General features: G+C 37.0%; 1 protein-coding gene across 3 annotated transcripts in view; it reads left to right on the forward strand.

Moving 5' to 3' along the window:
• The window catches only part of MINDY3 (MINDY lysine 48 deubiquitinase 3), a 42947-nt gene extending 27850 nt beyond the window's left edge, over positions 1–15097 (forward strand). For all 3 annotated transcript variants that reach the window (XM_031553900.1, XM_031553901.1, XM_019616391.2), the window contains 5 exons: positions 3606–3678; positions 5269–5341; positions 8460–8547; positions 12202–12273; positions 14022–15097. In XM_031553900.1, the coding sequence (XP_031409760.1) occupies positions 3606–3678; positions 5269–5341; positions 8460–8547; positions 12202–12273; positions 14022–14171 (456 nt within the window). In that variant the 3' untranslated portion in view covers positions 14172–15097. The remainder of the gene's footprint in view (positions 1–3605; positions 3679–5268; positions 5342–8459; positions 8548–12201; positions 12274–14021) is intronic.
• The last annotated feature ends 4278 nt before the right edge of the window (positions 15098–19375 follow it).

Consider the following 19375-nt stretch of genomic DNA (forward strand, 5'->3'; position numbering starts at 1 on the left):
ACATTTAGAAGTTCAGTTGAAAAATGTAAAGAATTTCAGGTCTGGAATATGTAGTGACTTGTTGTGCAAGATCTTCCTACATACATGTTAAATAAACAACTAAGGACCTGAAAAACTAAAATGCCAACAAACATACACAGTATCTGTAATTGGACTGTCAAGCTAAAACCTGTGGGTAGTTGCAGGACTTTAAAAAAAGTTTGTATTGCTTGAAATTGTGGAAGGTACTACATTAAACACTGTAGTTTGAGGGCAGGTAGGACCAGAAGTAATAGTTTGTATTCTTGGTTTATATAAAGATTTATGGACAGAACTGAACATTTGTAAGTAGAAGCCAAGTGTAACTTGGTAGTTTACGTTTGAAATAATACATCTTTGCATTTGAAAGGTACTTTGGTTATATCCTTCCCTACCACGGAAACTTTAAGAGTTCTCACTTGTGACATTGTTTCCATGAGCTGCTAACTTTTTCATAAGAATCTACTATTAAAATATCACCTCTGTAGAGTTAAATCCCAAATATAGAAGTCACTGGTCATTGGATTGTTAATAAGCTGTGTCCTCTGGCAGCTATTTTAAAAACTATTTTAAATTGCTCTCGTTCACTGTAATTCACTATATTCCTTAATAGTGCTCCCTAAAAATGAAACTTTTCCAATTTTGCGGTATTCCAAATCTCTTATTTAAGAGTTAGTCACACATTATCAAATTTTACATTGTATGTACCTTGAAGAATCACTTCAGTGTTTTGTTGTAGCATAATGTACCCCTTTTGGTGTAGTATCTCCTCAACAACTGCACAACTTGGTAGAGCAGCTGCACAATTTGGCATCATGAAAATAATTGTTGAACTCTGTATGTTATTAAAACTGTATGGTTTCATATGAGGATTGTTTTCAATTTGAGTTTTAGCCTATGTTTAACATGGAAAAATTGTATCTCTTGTTAGACAGTTACTACTTAATTCTGATACCATGTAGAGTTACTGTACCTTGTAAATAAGCTCTTTGGCTATCTTTTCTACAAGGAAGACAAAATTAGCTATTACAGTTTTTTCTCTATTTTAATTTGATCTTCTAGAAAACTTTCAGTACTTGTAAATAAGTGTTTTCTTGACCAAAAAATAAGAATAAAATGCCAGAAGTACAGTATATCCTGCCAACGAGATAGTTATGACTAAAGGAACGTGATGGAAATATATGGGTGGTCTGAACGGCATGAAAGAAGATCATGAACTTCCCACATTTGTATAACAATAAGTACTAAGTAAACTTGAACCACAAGCACTGTCATATGAAAATGTGGGCAGCTTTGGGTTCTGCATTCCTTGGAAATCTTCCATTAACTTTTTCTTTTTTAAAAATAAATTACTGCATTTTGTAAGACTTTACAGACATAGCATTTTTTTTTCTAATTCTCACATTTCTTGAGTCCTTTTTATCTATAGAGTATGTCAGAAATGTCTAGTTAGTACGTAATTATGAAAGCATGCCGTTAAATGATTGAGCTTTGTAAGTGCTTTGGTTATCATTCATTTATATAACCACTAGCGTATTTTTCATGAAATAGTTTTTTGTTCTAAATTAATAGTATTTACAGAACCTTAATATCACACTATGATGATATTATAGAAATAGAAAAATGTACTTTTCATATTTCTGCTAAATTAAGCAAGCAATTGACAGGTTGCTTTCATCAGTAAGTAGTAAAAGATTGCAAGGACTTCTCCCTAATTATTTGCTTCTGTACCCTTTTTCACTTGGAGATTGCATGGTTCAGTGAGACACATATGCAATATGGATACCCCTCAACAGATCACAGTAAATGACACCCTAATCCTTCAGGCACCACACTCCTCTGTAATGCGGGTTTTTGCATAGTGGTCAAGCAGCAATGGGTTAGTCCTTACAATTGAATGTGCAATGGTCTGGTGAGCTGGAGCATCAGCAGGCAGGTCCGATACATTCTCCTAACTTTCAGTCTAATGCAGTCCTTTGCAGACCAAATACTGATCTGTCCCATAGCAGGCGATAAGGGGAACTTTGTAACCAGTGATGTTAGTAACCTGATGTACTTACAGCTTACTGATACTTACAGCTGTATCTTCCATGTATTCAAAATAAAACTTGTCTCTTATTTTTAAAAGTGTGTTATGTTGCTTGTTACCCTTTTTGTATATCCTAGAAGAGCTGGCTTTCATTCAGGAAGATTTTAAGTACAAGCCAGGTACCATTAGGTGTATACTTGAAATTCTTGGCTGACTCGGAGTTAGCTATTAAGATAAACTGGATAAGAGTGGAATTTCGCTCTTTCCCTGAAGCAGATTTCTTATTCTGTCCAAATAACAATAGATCTCTATGTATCTTTCAATTCTACATTTTCTTTTAATAGGAACTTGCAACAGGGAACTCTGGTTTAACATGTATCACTTATAACAGGCAGATATTGTTATGATTTTCCCTTTAAGTCACATTCCAGAAAGCAAAGTTGAGCTGAAACTGGAAATAAAAAGATTTATGTATTTTGATTTGTGAAGAATACATTTACTTTGAATACATTTACTTTGTACAGTTTCTTCACATTGTACATGTGAAATAGCATGTTTTTTGAGGTTTGGTTTTATTCAGAGGTATGCCAACATGTTGCTTTTTTTCTTGTGTTTCCTGTTCATAACAGAGTGGGTTACATTGTGTTTCCACTTTGACAGGAAGGAAAACTATAGGAAGGCATTGTGAAATGCAGTGTTTTCTTCTTCACAGCTTTTTCATTTCCATTTTGATGTGAAAAACAAGATAGGTAATCATAACTTTTCAAGAGGAGTACTTCAAATACTCCTTGTGAGCAGTATTTGATGTTTCAAGTTCTCTTTGAATGTCATGATTTTGTACCTTTCAAACTGAATGATGATGCTGAGTATGGTGCATTTCTTAGCCTTTTTGCCTCCTTATTTTATGTGAATAACCATCAAATCTCAGTCCTAAAATGGTTTTGGAGTAAAAGCAAAGAATATGCTTTTTGTTAGTTCTGCAGTAGTGCATAGATGTGCTTCCCCTGTGCGTAAGTTTAGGAAAGCATAATTGCATTTGAGATGAAAAAGTCATGTATGAAACATTACAGCAGCTACTATTGAAATTGTGTGGGATTTTTTTAATGTACCAAACAAGCATGTTCTGCTAAACTGTGGAATGGACTTCAAAACTTTCTTACAGCTTTCTATATCAATAAATTTTCTATCTGTTTCAGTGTATGCGTAGTACACTCACTAGATTTTATAGCTGCTTATTTGTGTGGTCAGTTACAAAGAACAGTGCTATAAATCAAAATCTTTGTAAAATATTTAGCATCCTAGTAGCTTTTCTATGCCATGATATCTGCATGAAAAAGCTTACATAAAGTTTGTATAGAAATTTGAATAGTCTTTAATGTATTTCTTGATAGTTACTGTCATCAGTGTTTTCAAAGTACCTTCAATTGTACTTCTTATATTTGAATTTGCTTTAATTTAAGGTCCAAACCTGTGTGGTACAGTATTTCTCTACTAACATGAATCTGAATTTAAGAATGTTCTGAAATCCTTTTTTTTTTTTTTTTCTTTTTTCCTTAAGGATATGGCTCTTGTTGCTCCTGAAGCACCTTCAGAACAAGCTAGGAGAGTTTTCCAGACATATGACCCTGAGGGTAAGGGCTGTACTCATTCTGTGGATACAAATTTTGAATTGTAATGGATGCAGAATTCTGTGGACTATCATGAGGTTTAACAAAGCCAAGTGCAAGGTCTTGTACCTGAGTTTAGGCAATCCCCAAAACCAATATAATCCACAGAATCATACAAACTGAAGGATGTAGAGATAGAAAAGGGGTTGGGTGTACTGGTAGGTGGCAGCTGGATGTGAGGCAGCTGTGTCCTTGCAGCCCAGAAAACCTACTTTATCCTAGGCTGCATCAAAAGAATCGTGGCCAGCAGGGTGAGGAAGGTGATCCTACCAATCTTTCTAATGAGGCCTCACCAGGCAATCCAGATGTGGAGTCCTCTGTACAGGAGAGACATAGACCTGTTTGAGCATGTCCAGAGGAGAGTCGTCAAAACGAACATCTCCCCTGTGGGGACAGGCTGAGAGAGCTGGGGCTGCTTCGCCTAGAGAAGACTGTAGGGAAACCTAAGAGCAGCCTTTCAATGTCTAAAGGCGGACTGTAAGAAAGAAGAGACCAGGTCCTCTGACAGGGTCTGTGGTGATAGGGTGAGGGGAAATGGTTTCATAAAAGAGGGGAAATTTAGGTTGGATATAAGGATAAAGTCTTTTACAATGAGAGTGGTGAGGCACTGGTGCAAGTTGCCCAGAGCGGTAGTTGTTGCCCCATCCTTGGAGACATTTAAGGTCAGGCTGGGCCAGGCTCTGAGCACACTAATTTAGCTATGGGTGTTCCTTTTCATTGCAGAGAAGTTGGACTGGATAACTTTTAAAAATCTCTTCCAACTCTAAAGATTTGATGATTCTATCTCTTCAAAAAGAGAGCCATTATTTTATAAGATCTGTTCCAAATACTGTACTTTCAAATCTCATGTTTTTTCTACATCATGATAATATGCTGTTTATTCCTATGCTAGTTAAGCTAGTTAATAGAAAAATTAAGTACTTAGCACGAACAACACTTAAGTTTTCAATACAGTAGTTAATCTACAAGTGAAGTGAAGGAATTATCTGAGAACTACTTCTGTTAAAGGAATCTGAGTACAACATTGTGTGATAGGTAGCAGTATTCTTAGAGCATAAGCTTTTAAGCCTGGTAATAGTCTTTGTAGTTAATGGAAAGCTTATGTATATTTTGTCGTCTTCTGCATTATGTTTTCATAAAGTAGTTGATCTGCTATGAGTGCCTTCAGCATGAAATTTTGTTCTTAAATGTGTATGGCACAAACTGAAAATTGCATTTTGGAAACAGGTAATCCCTAACATTCAGGTATTATTTTAACTGTTCAGAAGGGGAAAAATGTACAATTATTACCCTACGGTATCAAACAGATGGCTATAGACTGAAGTCTTAACAAGTACTAAGCTTTAAGTGTATGAATGATGAGCTTACATTTTCTGTTTACATTCCTTTTTTTCTTTTTCAAGTGTTATAAAAGCTGTTAGAAAACTGTGTTCTTCTAGAGCCCTACCACTGGTTTTTCAGTTTTGAAGATGTACAGTATTTATATTTGAGTAAAATTTGTTTTCCTGAAAAGCATTTTGTTCCTTTTCCTAATGAGTTTTGTTACTTTTTCAGATAATGGCTTTATACCTGACACTCTCCTAGAAGATGTAATGAAGGCTCTGGACCTTGTTTCAGATCCTGAATAGTAAGTATAATAACATTTCAGTGTATAGAAATATAAGTTAATTCTCGATTATTTTTTTATTTTTATTTTTTTTCCCTGTACTCAGCACACAGAATGTTATTTTGGAGTTCTTAGGTCAACTTCAAATGAAACAGAATGGAAGAATTAGAATTAAAATGTCTCTTGCTTTGGTAGTAATGACTACAAGAAATATGCTTGCATCATTACTCTCTGTTGAGGAGATAGTTACTGTGAGTATATTCCTGTGTGTTGACTAAAGTGAAACAGTGACCAAAAAAAAAAAAGGAACATCAGAGTACTGGAAGGCATATTGAATACAGATCAACATGGGATGTACATGCAAAGTTTGAGGTGAAGCTGCTTCAGTTATATTCTTGTTTTCAGACACCCGGTACTTTGTGTTTATAGTTGTAATTTAATTGAAGAAGTGACACCCTGGTTTCTAGGATTAGAGTCAAAGCTATTAAGAAAAAGATAATGTATTTTTTATATCATGTGAATGGCAGGACTAATGTTTAGTAGCAGCAGTTAACCTTCAATGCCAAAGCTTACCTTCCAATCAAATTTTACCACTAAATGTTCAACCCAGAAAGGATAGAAATGTGCTTGGACAATTTTTTTTTTTTTACATCTCCAAAAGATGGTTTTGCTCTTTTGCAACCATACGTTCTAATTTATTGTGATCTAAATAATTTGTTTCTGTAGAATGGCTGTGGAGGCTGCAAGCACACTTACCACAGACATGAAATTTGATTGAAGTGGTTTTCTATCCTTTAAAATGTTACAACCTACAGCAAAGTTCACTGAGCTGTTCTCTGTGAAGAGGAGTAAAAATTGATATTAAAAGACACCCATGAAACTAAAACAAAATGTAACCAAAATGCTAGCATTTGTGTCATGTCAATAAACAGTGAAAATTACAAAAGTTTTTTGTAAAGAAGTCTGAGAAGCTTTATTTTGGCCTTTTGTGATCTCTTGCCTCAGTGAGTTCCCTTTCTGCACTGAGCAGTTCTTTCATTTGTCTGTTTCGCCTTCGGGAAATCTGTGGCATAACCCTGATGTATTTTGTTGTCCTTACCACATTAAATACAAATTGACTTAGGAAGAGCCAGTCAGAGGGCTGCTATATGGAAAAGACCTCACTGAAGATCAAATCATAGAATATTTGGTCTTGAAACATCTCTTCTTAAATAAAAAAAAAATTATCCAACATTACTGTGTTGAGGACTTATTGTATTTTGTTTTCAGTTGTCCCGTCTGTTTAGGGGAATAGAAGTATAAATAACACATTTCAAAAGTAAATGAAAGGCATTGCTTCCAGGAGTGCTATTTACACTTTTTAGTTTGGAATTGAGATGGAAACTCTCTGTGATCGAGTTGAATAATTGTCAGACAACCTGCTTGGAGCTTGTGAAGGATAGAGGGGAAACTTTGTAGCTATGAATTAACAAGTGAATCAACCATTTCAGTATTAAACTAGTTTATAGAAACAGCATGAGATATAGTAAAGATTTTCAATCTTGTAGTAAATGCTTCTGAAAAACCACATCTTATGTAAGCGTGGGATAAGAAGAAAGGCTTTGTTCTATGTTGATAGTTGATTCAATGATAGAAATTTGAAATATCATTTTTTGTAGAGAGTTGTCATTAGATGAATCCTGTGAGAACTTCTGCTTAATTTGTGAAGTTTGGTATGGCATAGGTGAGATTTTAAAGGTAAACATTAATATGATGGTTTACTCCTTCACACCAGTACAAAAGTTTTCAAGACATTAAAAAAAATAAGCTAATGTGGAAGGGCAACAGCAGTAACTAGAAGATAAGGTGATAGAGGTCTCAGAATAGATGTTCTGTGAGTTGATGGTACGTGGGATAAAACAGTCTTGATTTTTACATGCACAGTGTTGGACTGCAAATTAGATGCTACCACTCAGGAAGGAGTTCTTAGATTTGAATTGATGCTGAGTCACAGATGACATATGGAATGAAGTATCTGTGAATTATGCCATTGTATAAATGTATGACATTCATTATCAAACCAAGCGTTCATTGTTACTCAAGTACAAAGATAAGGTGTCATCAAATTGGATTACCAGGTGGCAGTTTCAAAACATAGACTGCTCATTCACAGAATCTTATTTAATCTTACTTTGTAATATATGAGTGGAATTGATTAAAAGCCACAAATTCGTGGGTTAAAAGCCAATTAGGCACGTGCATGGAAAGAGAAAATAGGTATCTTTGTGTTTTGGGTACTGCCTCTCACTAAAGGTGTCTTTGAGCAGCAGGCTGCTGGAAGTGGGGAGGGTAAACTAAGGATATCACTGTATGCTTGCCCTGTTTTACTCTCTTGTAAGCATCTTCTACTGTCCAGTGTGCAGTATCCCATTTCTGATAGGGCAGTCAGTTGGTTTTACCCAGTGAGGGCATTCTTATGTGTGGTACAGCTTGTAGGCAGAAGGATAGGATAGTTACAAATAAATGTTTAAACAGTCTGATGTCTATGGAAATATACTGCTTAAGTAGGAACATGAAAATATCATTGCTATTTGTTGTAATGTCCTAAAGTCATACCATATTCATTCAGTAAAGCTTTCAGATTAGTCCAATGTACTGCTAATCTTATTAATTTTTTTTACTATTTTTATATGAAGGGCACAGTATAAATATGAAATGTATTGGTTAAACTTTTATTTTGGTATACTTAGTAAATCCTGGAGATTATTCAAGTCTCTGTTTAAAAACATTGTTCAGCAGTTACAGGGCTGTTTAAGAGATGACTGTTTTATGTATCTAAGTTCAAGAATGCTTACAAGACAGCAAAATGCCTTTTGGGCAATAAACTGTGTTTTAGATTATATGAGTTTCAAATTACTTTACCAAATATGGTGATCCTTCAGAATTATCGCTTATTCGAATTAAGATAACAGATTACTGTTACTTAAAAATAACTGTTTTGGCAACTTGTGTGCTGCTCTGGTGCATTTGTCACTGATGATTAAAAATAGAATACTATTGATATGCTTGGCAGCCAGTACTGTGGCAGCACAGAATAATCTAGTCATACAAAAGTAAAAATGTTTTTCTCTTACTTCTACATCCAATGTTTTTCTCTTAGTGTAAACCTCATGAAGACCAAATTAGACCCAGAAGGGCTGGGCATCATATTACTGGGTCCCTTTCTGCAAGAATTCTTCCCTGAGCAGGTAACCAATATAGTTTTATTGCTAGGGAGTAGCGTCTATTTAACTTGTCTTTGAGAGTCATTAAACCCTTCTACCAGTATTACAAAGATAGTTTTAAAATCTGTTGTATTTCTTTGGCACATATGACCAGCAAATAACATTATTATATTTCAAAATAAACTGTAGATTTTGTTCTTGCAAAGTGCCCCTGATTTTGTGAGCTTTACATTGGAAGGAAGTTCCATTGTAGTGCCAAGTTCAAAAATTAAGCTATGAAAATACATAATTACGTTGCACGTGAAGTTTAACTACTTCCCTACTCAGAAAAGGGAGTTTATTTTTTTTTTCTCAGAATGCAGTGATCAATTTGGCTTTATCAGTATTAAAAGCGTCTGCTAGAATTGCAAGCAAATAGGTAGAGGTTGCAATATATCTAAAATTATTTGTGTATCTCTAATAATGTAAAAAGTTCAACAAAAATAGTTACAGATTTATGTTTAGCATGAAGCAGATGAAGAGTTCAAAAGTATTTTTCCACATATTCGTTAAGAAATCATCACCTCTGAGGTATATGTTAATCTAGCACTGCTGTCCTCCCTTTCACCTGGGTTGCATTTTCCTGCTCTCATGCTCCATCCACTAAGAACATCTTTGTGCAGATGTATATTAAACCACAACAGGGAACTGATTGTGATGAGAGCAATCTTAGCAGTTTTGTGGGGGTTTGTTCAAACGCTAGTGTTGGCAGAAGATAGTAGGTTTCCCTAGGGGCAGAAAGATGGGCTTTTGGAAGCAAGAGAGAGGCTGAGAGGAGTAATCCTTTGGAGGATTTTGTGGTTTAGCATATAATTGAAACTCTGTGGCTTAATTTTTATAGCCAAGAAGATGAGAAACTAGTATTTGTAAAAGAACTTCAGCAAGACTATAGAGTTACGCTGAGTACTACACCCAAACAGTACTGCACTGTGAAACAATCTGGTCATTCAGAAGAATGCACTGCCAAAGATGGTAGTGAAAGAATATATCATTAAGAGATAATTCAGCATCTGGAGGAAAAAAAATAAGAGTGTTCATTTGCTTGGGATCTACAGAATTAGGTCCACAATGTGTAATTGCCAGCTATTTCTTTTTCCTTTCATTTGTACATCCAGAAGTAGAAATGCCTTTACAATGAATATAAGTTAATCTTATTTCTCACAGTTATACCACACTTGTAAGTGTGGAAGACTCCGTATGTCTAGAGTGGAGTTTAGAAAGCCAAAGTGCATCTTGAGTACTGTGTTCAAACCTGGGGCCCCCAGCCAGCACAAGAAAGATGCAGAGCTCTTGGAATGGGTCCAGAGGAGAGCCACTAAGATGATCAGAGGACTGGAGCACCTCTCCTATGAGGAAAGGTTGAGGGAACTGGGCTTGTTTAGATTGGAGAAGAGAAGGCTCTAGGGCGACCTCATTGTGGCCTTCCAGTACTTGAAGGGAGCGTGTAGGAGGAGTACAGTAGGAGGAACAATTGTTTACATGGGTTGATAGTGGTAGGACAAGGGGAAATGGTTTTAAATTAAGGGAAGATTTAGGTTAGATATTTGGAGGAAGTTTTTCACTGAGAGGGTGGTGATGCATTGGAACAGGTCGCTCAGAGAGGTTGTGGATGCCCCATCCCTGGAGGCATTCAAGGCCAGGCTGGATGTGGCTCTGGGCAGCCTGGTTTAGTGGTTGGCAACCCTGCCTGTGCAGAGGGTTTGAAAGTAGATGATTTTTAGGTCCTTTTCAACCCAGGCCATTCTGTAATTCTATGATCTTCTGTACCTGACTGTACCTAAACTGTCCAGTACTGTGGGCCATAGTTGGAGGAAAAAAAAATCCTTTGTATGGAGCTGCTGTTCCTGTTGACTGTTGCTGAATGGCATCACTAGTGGCCAAGGGGAGCTGGAGAAGGAAGCTTAGTGTAGTCTTGGGCAGATCTTTCTACAGTCACTTGAAGACTTGGTGAAGGAACTCTTCACTTGCTGTGAAGTTTGAGGCCACAAGTCAGTGATTGTCCATCAAGTACTAATTCTCTGTTGCGTATTATTCCCTACCACTCAGTTTCCCCTGAGCTGTTGCTACCTCTATTGCAAAACATGGGAAGTATTACTGTTTGAAGAGAACAGTCAGCATAATTTGGCTGGGGAACTGCCACTATCTGTTATTATTAGGGCATGATGAGGGCATGGATGTGGTGTTAAACCTGCCTGTGGCTGTCTAGATCAGGTAGGAGGAACTCTTCCCCATACGGATGCCTAGTTCAGAATTCTTTCCTGTCTTGTCTTAAAATATTGTGAGGAAATAGCAGATGCCAGTGATGGTTAGAATTGTTGATATTCACCCTTACACAGTATTTGAACAATTACCTAGTGGTCAGGGCAACTAGATTTAATTCCTTTTTGCTGAAAATGTTCAAATTCCAGTTTTCTCCTAGAAAGTACTTAAATCTGCCTCGAGCCAGAAGGGGTTTCAGCTTTCCTTTTCAAAGCTGTTGACAGAGATGAAAAATTTTCAGAGGTCATGTAGATTGAGAGAGCAAGCATGACTCCTTAGTGCTTAGGTAATGCTTGGAGAGGGGGGAATTCCTGAATTTCTCTGTGTGTCCTTTTTCGGGGCATACACAAAATTCTTAACATCTGTGGGAGAGGAACTGGAAGCCAGCACTTCTGTTCCTTCAAGGTGAGCATATCCTCATCAGGGAAAAGAATACGTGCCCTCTTTCCTTCACTGCAAAACCTAGTTTTATACGTGTCTGTGAAGCAGCTTTTGTAAGAAGAGTTACTGCTTACCTTTCTCTTCTCCACCTTTCCTCCACTAAGTAGCATAGCTTGCTGTATGAAACCTGTAGCTAGATAAGGTTTTTGAGTCCCTCTAGAGGAGAAAAATGAATAGGGGTATTCTGTTAACTGATGAATGTGCTGTAACCAGAGCAGCTGTCTCCTCATTCCAGTATTTATGGCTGTGTACTTGAAAGACGGATAAGCTTTTATTCAGAGCCTGAACCAGTAGGTATGAAAGAGATGATATTACACCTAATTTGTTTTTCTGAGTTCAGTTCGTTGTGAGGCTTTTTAGTCCTTTTAAGACTGAGGCACTTAAACGCCTGGAGTGGCAAAGGTTGGCAACTGCAGTACATCTACTGTTAGGCATCTTCTGAACAGAGTCCTCAGAATTAGTTTACAATTAGGCAGGCATGGGTGTAAATTACTCTTTGGCTTCAAATGGAGGGTTGGAGACTGGATTTAATCTTCAGTAAATATTTAAGTTAGTAACATCCAAACAGTCATAAGTGCACACAACTGTGGATACTACTGAAGATGTCTAGCTTGAAAAGATAAGACAGTAGTATAGCTGAGTACTGAAATGATTTAAAGTGTCCAGATGAACACAGAAAATCATTACTAGCTCTTGAAAATTGTGGGGAGAGTTGTTATTTTTTAATTTACTGACACTTTTGAATTGTTTGTGATGAGAAAGACAAGATGAACAAAATCTTCTGGATGATATGTCTAAAAGAAATGGTATTCTAGTTCTACAGTTTCATAGTCTTCATGTTGTCTTCATGTTTAAATGCACTTGTCTAATTGTAATGGAAAGTCACTGTCAAGGCACAGTATGTGTATTACATGGCATTAACAGTTTTCTTTCTGCTAGGACTCTAGGGTTTCAGAGTCATTTACTGTTTACCATTACAATGGACTGAAGCAATCTAACTATAATGAAAAGGTAAGACGTAAAAAATGTAAATCTGGCCTTAATAACAATCAGTCTACAAAACTCACTCTTTGGAATTATAAAACTGAGCATAGTTACAAGTGAAATACTCTTCACAATTTTTTGTTGCTTTTTTCTTTGCCTGTTTTTTGTTTTTGTTTTTTTTCTCAAAAGTACTCTGGGTAATTTTATTGCAAAATGATATATTTGAAATTGGAACCTGCTGTCTGCTTCTGGTAATATTTTAGATACTATACTGGATCACTTAGCTTAACAACATCTCTTCAGCTATGCTTTTTGAATAGACGAGCTTGCTCATCTTGACAAGTGGGATCTGAATTGTAAAGCACAGTGGAGGTGGAACTCAGACAAACTTCAGTTTCATCCAGTCCAACTGTCTGCCTGTCACCAATATTTCCCACTAAACCATGTCCCTCGATACAATATCTAAACATTTCTTGAATACCTCCAGGGATGGTGACACCACCTCTGTCCTGGGCAGCTCATTCCAGTGCCTGACCACTCTCAGAGTAAAAGTACTTCCTAACATCCAACCTGAATCTCCCCTGGCACAACTTGAGGCCATTCCCTCTAGTCCTGTTACTAGTTACACGAGAGAAGAGGCCAACTCCCATCTCACCACAGCCTCTCTTCAGGTAGTTGTAGAGAGTGATAAGGCACCCCTGAGCCTCCTCTTCTCCAGACTTAACAACCCCAGCTCCCTCAGCTATTCCTCATGAGACTTGTGCTCCAGACATCTCACTAGCTGTGTTCCCCTTCTCTGAATACACCCCAGGGCCTCAATATATTTGTTGTAATGAGTTGCCCGAAACTGCAACAGTACTCAAGGTGCAACCTCACCAGTGCTGAGTACAGAGGAACAATCACTTCCCTGCTTCTTCTGGCAACACAATTTCTGATACAAGCCAGGATAGTGTTGGCCTTCTTGGCCACCTGGACACACTACTGGCTCACATTCAGCTGAGTGTCGACCAGTATTCCCAGGTGTGTTTCAGTATTCCACACACTTCCAACAGAAGTTAGATTATTTTTTTTTAGCTACTTATCTGGGGACAGCAATGACCTGTTTTCTGTTTTCAACTTTCTCATAAGGAGAGGGCTGTACATGGCATGTTATGGCTGCTTCTAAGTTCATTCCTGAATGAGTATCTAGGTTAGAAGAGTATAATGTGTAATAGATACAATTTTAAAAAGGCGTAATAGACTCAAGTAATAAAGATGACCTCAAGTGAAAAGGCTCTGTCTGAAAATAGATTCACTCAGTCTTCACATTAACTTGAAATTAAGTCATTAATTGAAATTAAGTCTTCAGCAGTTTCATAGTCCAAGCGTCAGAGAAAGCATTAAAAGGTGCATTTATCTTTGCTGTTGAACACATCTATATATATATATAATAGGGAAAATTTACACTAAGTTTTGATTTCTGAAAATTCTGCCTGTACCATTTTAAATACTGTTGTATGAATAGAACTGTTTTTTAACAGAAATTTCACCTTATGGAAAAAGTAATTCTGCAAAGCTAAGTCTAAGGAACACTGTCTCTTATTAAAATAACAGTATCAAATATTGCAACTGTAACAGCAGTAATCCTTTTGTCACTGAATTTTTACATGGCATTTCCTGGATTTTTGTTTTACCCCTTTCTTGGCCTTCACTGTTTCTTCAAATAAACCATCAAATAGATATGGCCTTATGTTACAAAGAAACCTCAACTGACATATTTGGATTTATTTTGGCAGGTCATGTATGTGGAAGGCACAGCAGTTGTTATGGGTTTTGAAGAGCCAATGCTGCAGACTGATGACACTCCTGTAAAGCGCTGCTTGCAAACCAAATGGCCATATATAGAATTACTGTGGACCACAGATCAATCTCCTTCTTTAAACTGATAGATTTCATGTACGTGACATGCTACTGTCGAATGCTTGGAAGGGATATAGGGATTGGTGTTTGCTTGGAAAGTGGTATACTTTGACTGTGTGAAGTTATACACTGGTATCATTGAATTGTAAATAATGATTACAAACACTTTTTCAGTGTTAATTGGAATATTTAATTTTTTAATCAGATTGATTTCTATTATAATAGTTTGTCTTTTTTTGGCCACCGTAGTACTGTTAATGTGAGTTATCCTTAAAAAAAAAAAAAGACTACTTATAAAGTCTTAACGTTATTTTGCCATCTCATGAAGATTTGAAAAATGTCTGATTGCAGAATCTGAATATTAGATTTCAGATCTTTAAAACATATTCAGCTGCTTCTGAATCCATATAGGCATGTCTTATTATTTAAATTGGCTGACATTACAGTACCATGATGTGTGGACTAGACTGACCTTTGCACTCGATATGTTTAAATGAGTTTAAACTTTCTGCAGTATTTCCTAAAATCCAGTTTTAACTAAAGAGCTTGCACAGTGTGACAGAAATATGATACATTTCAAGGACTATTAATAAGTATAATTCATAAATACTCTTTCTTGGCAGTTGTATATTACTGTGACTTAGTTATCGGGCATGTTAAAACAGAAAAAAAAATCTGAGGAAAAATAGATGTATTAATATTTATTTGAATTTGTATAAAAATGTAAAAAAAAAATAAAAAATAAAACAGCAGAATTTCTTGTTCTATAATCTCTAAACTATTCAAACTCATAATATTGCCAAATACCTCTTCTCAATTTGTCCAAACAGCAGTGTAAGCCAGCGTTATTGTATGTGTTAAGTGCATGAGAACATCTGTTACTGCATTATTATATTCCTTTATTTATTATCAACTTGTTAGCCCTGAAATAAATTTTTTCCTTGAATCTTAATGTTCTTATGTTTAAAATTTTACTGCACCACCTCTCTAAGATGATGAGAAGAGACCTTGGGTTTACAAATGTCAGATTTTGAGATAACTTTGGTGGGGAGAGGGTGGAAATAATTGATTGCATCTTAACTGCAACTGATGAGCCTCCGTTATTGCCACTAGGGCTGAAATTCACATTCAGAGTTGTTTCTTCCTGTTCAAAATTTCTTTCACGTGTGACTCCAGAATGATGATGATGATACAGAAGAAAAAGCTGACATGATCAAAAATAGCGTGTGTGGTTTCAGGATGAAACCTTTGTTTCTTACAGTTTACACTGTAAAGTAAATGGTAATGCCAGAAAGAGAATATTTCTTGCATGATATTTGCAGATATGTTCTCTGGAAGACTGTAAAATGTGTCTATTAGTTGTACATCTAGAAATAGTTCAAGTAGGACTTACTTAAAAACATAACTCCTGAAGTGAACGGGACCACCACTGCAAAACTGACAGCAGTGTATCTCACCTCTCTGAGATCTGTTTCTCTGAAAATGAGGAGTTCTTATCAAGTTGACTTAACGAGTCTAATCTCACTTACTCAATTCACACTTACTATGTGGACTGGATGCTGTGAGACTTGTGCAACAGTAGGATTGCCACTCAAACATATAGAGACTAGAGAAATCTAATATTTAGCTAGACTGCCTGACAAGTCTGAAGTTTTAGTTTTTGTAGAAGGCTCATGCTTGATGGGTACTTGCTTCAGCTGATTTTGCTACTTTATGGTAAATATCTTCAGACTTTGATTGTGATAGTTCACTTTTCTTGTTCTTTTTCTTAGATTCTAGCACTGTCTTGCCTTCTGATAGAGTGTTTCCCAACACAGCTTACACTGAGTCTGTTAGAATGATGAGCAGCCTTTTTCTAGTCCACTGTCAGACACAGTGTATGTTCCATATTAAAAATAATAATAATAAAAAAAGAATTAGAAGCCCTCCTGATGTGAGATACAAGCATTTAAAACTTAGTACTCTAGGAAGAAATTAGCTGATGCCTTGTGTATTAAAGGAACCCTTATTCCCTTCTTTTTTTTCCTTCAGACTTCCTAGTTTGAAGCTCGCTAGACTTCGAGTTACACTGTGAACTAGGTTAATCGCATGAAATCATTTGTAAATCAAGATAAAATTTATTTCCGTGAGACCTCTAGAGAAGAAGCCTCCTTGTACTTAGATTGTTAGAAGACTTTGTCTGCTCATACTCAAATTAGCCTTGATGCTTTTCACATATGAATTACTTTTGCTGAGATTTCTATCTTGGACAGTGTTTGCAGGGGTGAAGTTCAAAACCTAATGCAGAAAATCATTTATTGGCATGTCGTCCTGAATTCACATCACAGCAACTAGCACATAGGGGGAAGAGAATAGGGGGAAGAGAAGGGGTCTTGTATTAATAAAATTATTAAGGGAATCTAGCAAACCTTAAAGTACAGCTTAATGAGTTTGCTATTTATTAATTTAATTGGCTACAAGCAATTGTGTGTCAAGCTTTTTGCTCACAAATGTGTTTCTTCACTTAATTGTTCTCACACTCGTACTGGCTAAAATTCTTCCTTTTCGGTTTGGAGAGAAAAGCAGGTGTTCAGATTCAGCAGCTGACAAGAACAAGGCTGATAAGTCATGCTTTTTGTAGGACATGGTCGTATTCTCATTTCATCCTCTTGCTTTGTGACACCATAATCAATACTCTCTAGGTAACGGCTCTAATTGTGGTTTAGTAGGTTTCCTGCCTGCAGAAAGAGTTACTAGGAAATATCTCAGAGGATAGATAAGCTTTCCTGTGGGAACTGGACGCTGAGGATTCTGTCATGGCATGTTTTAGGAAAATCTAGCAGCGAAATTGGCATTAATTTTGACAGTATTTATGTTAAAATCCCATTCCAGTCCTCTGAGCTTTCCTTGAAACGCTTCTGCTAGCAGATAGATTACTAAGTAGTAGCATAACATAAGATTAAAGCTTTCATAATACAGGCTTGTATGAAATGTTAAGAGGTTTACTTAGACAAAACTTTCTGTAGAAGCTTTCACTGATTTATTTTTAAGACCGTAATGATATGTTAACTTCACCAACTGCATATAATGCAAGCTGTAGAAATTCACACCAGGAAGCTCATGTAGTCTGTGCAAATCATTTGGTTCTATGTCTGACCTTCCTATACAGTAAATAGGTTTAGAAAGACCTTAAGAGCATTTAGCCAAAGAAGCCAATAAAGGCTTGCTCTCTTGGCTCCTGATCAGAGCCCGTTAAGACTTTTTAGTGCAGTATTCAAAGCTGTCAGTGTATCGGGCCATCAAACTTCAGTCCAACGACATCTGGGGCAGCTGCCTGAACTATGCAGATCACAAAGTCCAGTGCAGGCAGCATTAAAATCTGGGGAACTCAAATCTGGAATAAGTTTCCAATGGTTGGAACAGATCTAGGTTATTTAAGGTAACATGCCAGTTATCCAAATGCAAAGATCTTAGGATTGATGTCACTGGAGAAACGACTCCTTTCTGGCAGCAGTTAAGAATATGTGCATTTAGTGGTTTGTCTGCCTTAGAGATGCAATGGGTAAATCTGTCATTTATTATCTGTTTGAATCAAGTTGGCTTGTCCTACACTCACATTTATGTTTGAGATTAAAAAAGAAAAAAGAGAGCAATGTTTGCACTAGCTCCAGTGGTTTGTACTTCACACAAGCAGGACAAGAGGAGCACATGAGAACTGCAAGGCATTATTATGTAGTGCAATGCAACATTTACAATGGCTGAATTTCTCTTCACACAGTATCATGATGCACAACTTTCAGTTGCCTTCAGCTGCTTTGGAATTATGTGACTTGTAAGGGCAGGTGTTACTCCCACAAGTCATTGAGGTACTTCTGAGTTTATTGGTGGTGCTTAGGTTATGAGTGACTCTTGTCCAATGTAAAATAGCCAAATAATGTCATCTTCTGCTCTAATAGGAGGAGTAAAGTCAGTAAAAGAATTAAGGAGTATTACAGGCATGTGGTCCAGCTGCGGGTCACACGGCTAATGATGGGAATAAACACTGCTCTGTTTTCATGAGCAGGAATGTCCATCTTATCAGAATAATCTTGCCATAAAGCACTTAAAATAAAATAAACACAAAAGTAAAGAAACCAGAGCCTCAGAACAAAACAAACAGTTCTGCTTTCATAGGTATGCTCTGCTGGTGTATGTTTATAAATAGGTTTTATTCTGAATGTTCTCAATTTTTCTGAACTTTCTCTGATATTTTTGGACACATCTGTATTATAAATGCTGCAAAACAAACCTTTTAGTTCAAATAGAGTGGATTAAGCAGAAGTTAAAATGTTGGCTTCTTTTTTTCTTCATTTTCTTCCTATCTTTGAATAGATCAGAAAAAAAAAGAATTGCATCCCTTCAAGATGCAGTGCCTTGTCTCATTTAGTCTTGCTGGGAAAGGGAGTGTTATCAGGCAGACGTGCTTTTACACAGAGTCAAAGCATATCCTGTATTGGAAGGGACCCATAAGGGTCATCGTCTCAACTCCTGGTTCCACATAGAAGCACCCAAAAATCAGACCATATGTCCTTAATAAAACAGCTACAACACTGCTGTGAGGCTCGCTAGGGCAAAACGATTCAAAATGGGCACTACAGCCTCATTGTTTTTAATTACTTTTATGAAGAACTTGTTAGAGGAGATTTCTAAAAGCTCAATTCAGTGCAACTTTCAGGAATGTAGCGTTGACTGTTTCTATGAGAATAGAGGCATGACGCCTGCTCCTGCGCACAGCTTTGGTGTGGGCCCACAGCAGCACAGCCCTCTGTGCCAATGTAAGGTCCTCCCTTCAGCTGAGCAAGGTTTTATGGCCAGGCAAGGACTTAGAGAGGAAATTCCTAGCTGTTAATGATGACCACATCCAGAAAGGTGAGCTGAACAGCTCAGAGTCCACTGACCAGTGGTATGCCTCAGGGGTCTGGGTTGAGACCAATGCAGTTTGATATCTTTATTAATGATATGGACAGTGGGATCAAGGGCACCATCGGGAATTTTGCGGATGACTCCACACTGTGCAGTGCGGTCATGAGAGAAGAAAGGAACACCATCCAGAGGAACCTGAACAGGCTTGAGAGGTAGGCCCCTCCAGCCTCATGAAGTTCAACAAGTCCAAGCACAAGTTGCCGCATCTGAGCTGGGGCAATCCCAAGGACTTCTGGTGGATGAGAAATTGGATGTGAGTCAGCAGTACACACTTGCATCGCAGAAAGTG

The sequence above is a fragment of the Meleagris gallopavo genome, chromosome 6 (genome assembly GCF_000146605.3).
Source record: "Meleagris gallopavo isolate NT-WF06-2002-E0010 breed Aviagen turkey brand Nicholas breeding stock chromosome 6, Turkey_5.1, whole genome shotgun sequence".
Classification (NCBI taxonomy): domain Eukaryota; kingdom Metazoa; phylum Chordata; class Aves; order Galliformes; family Phasianidae; genus Meleagris; species Meleagris gallopavo.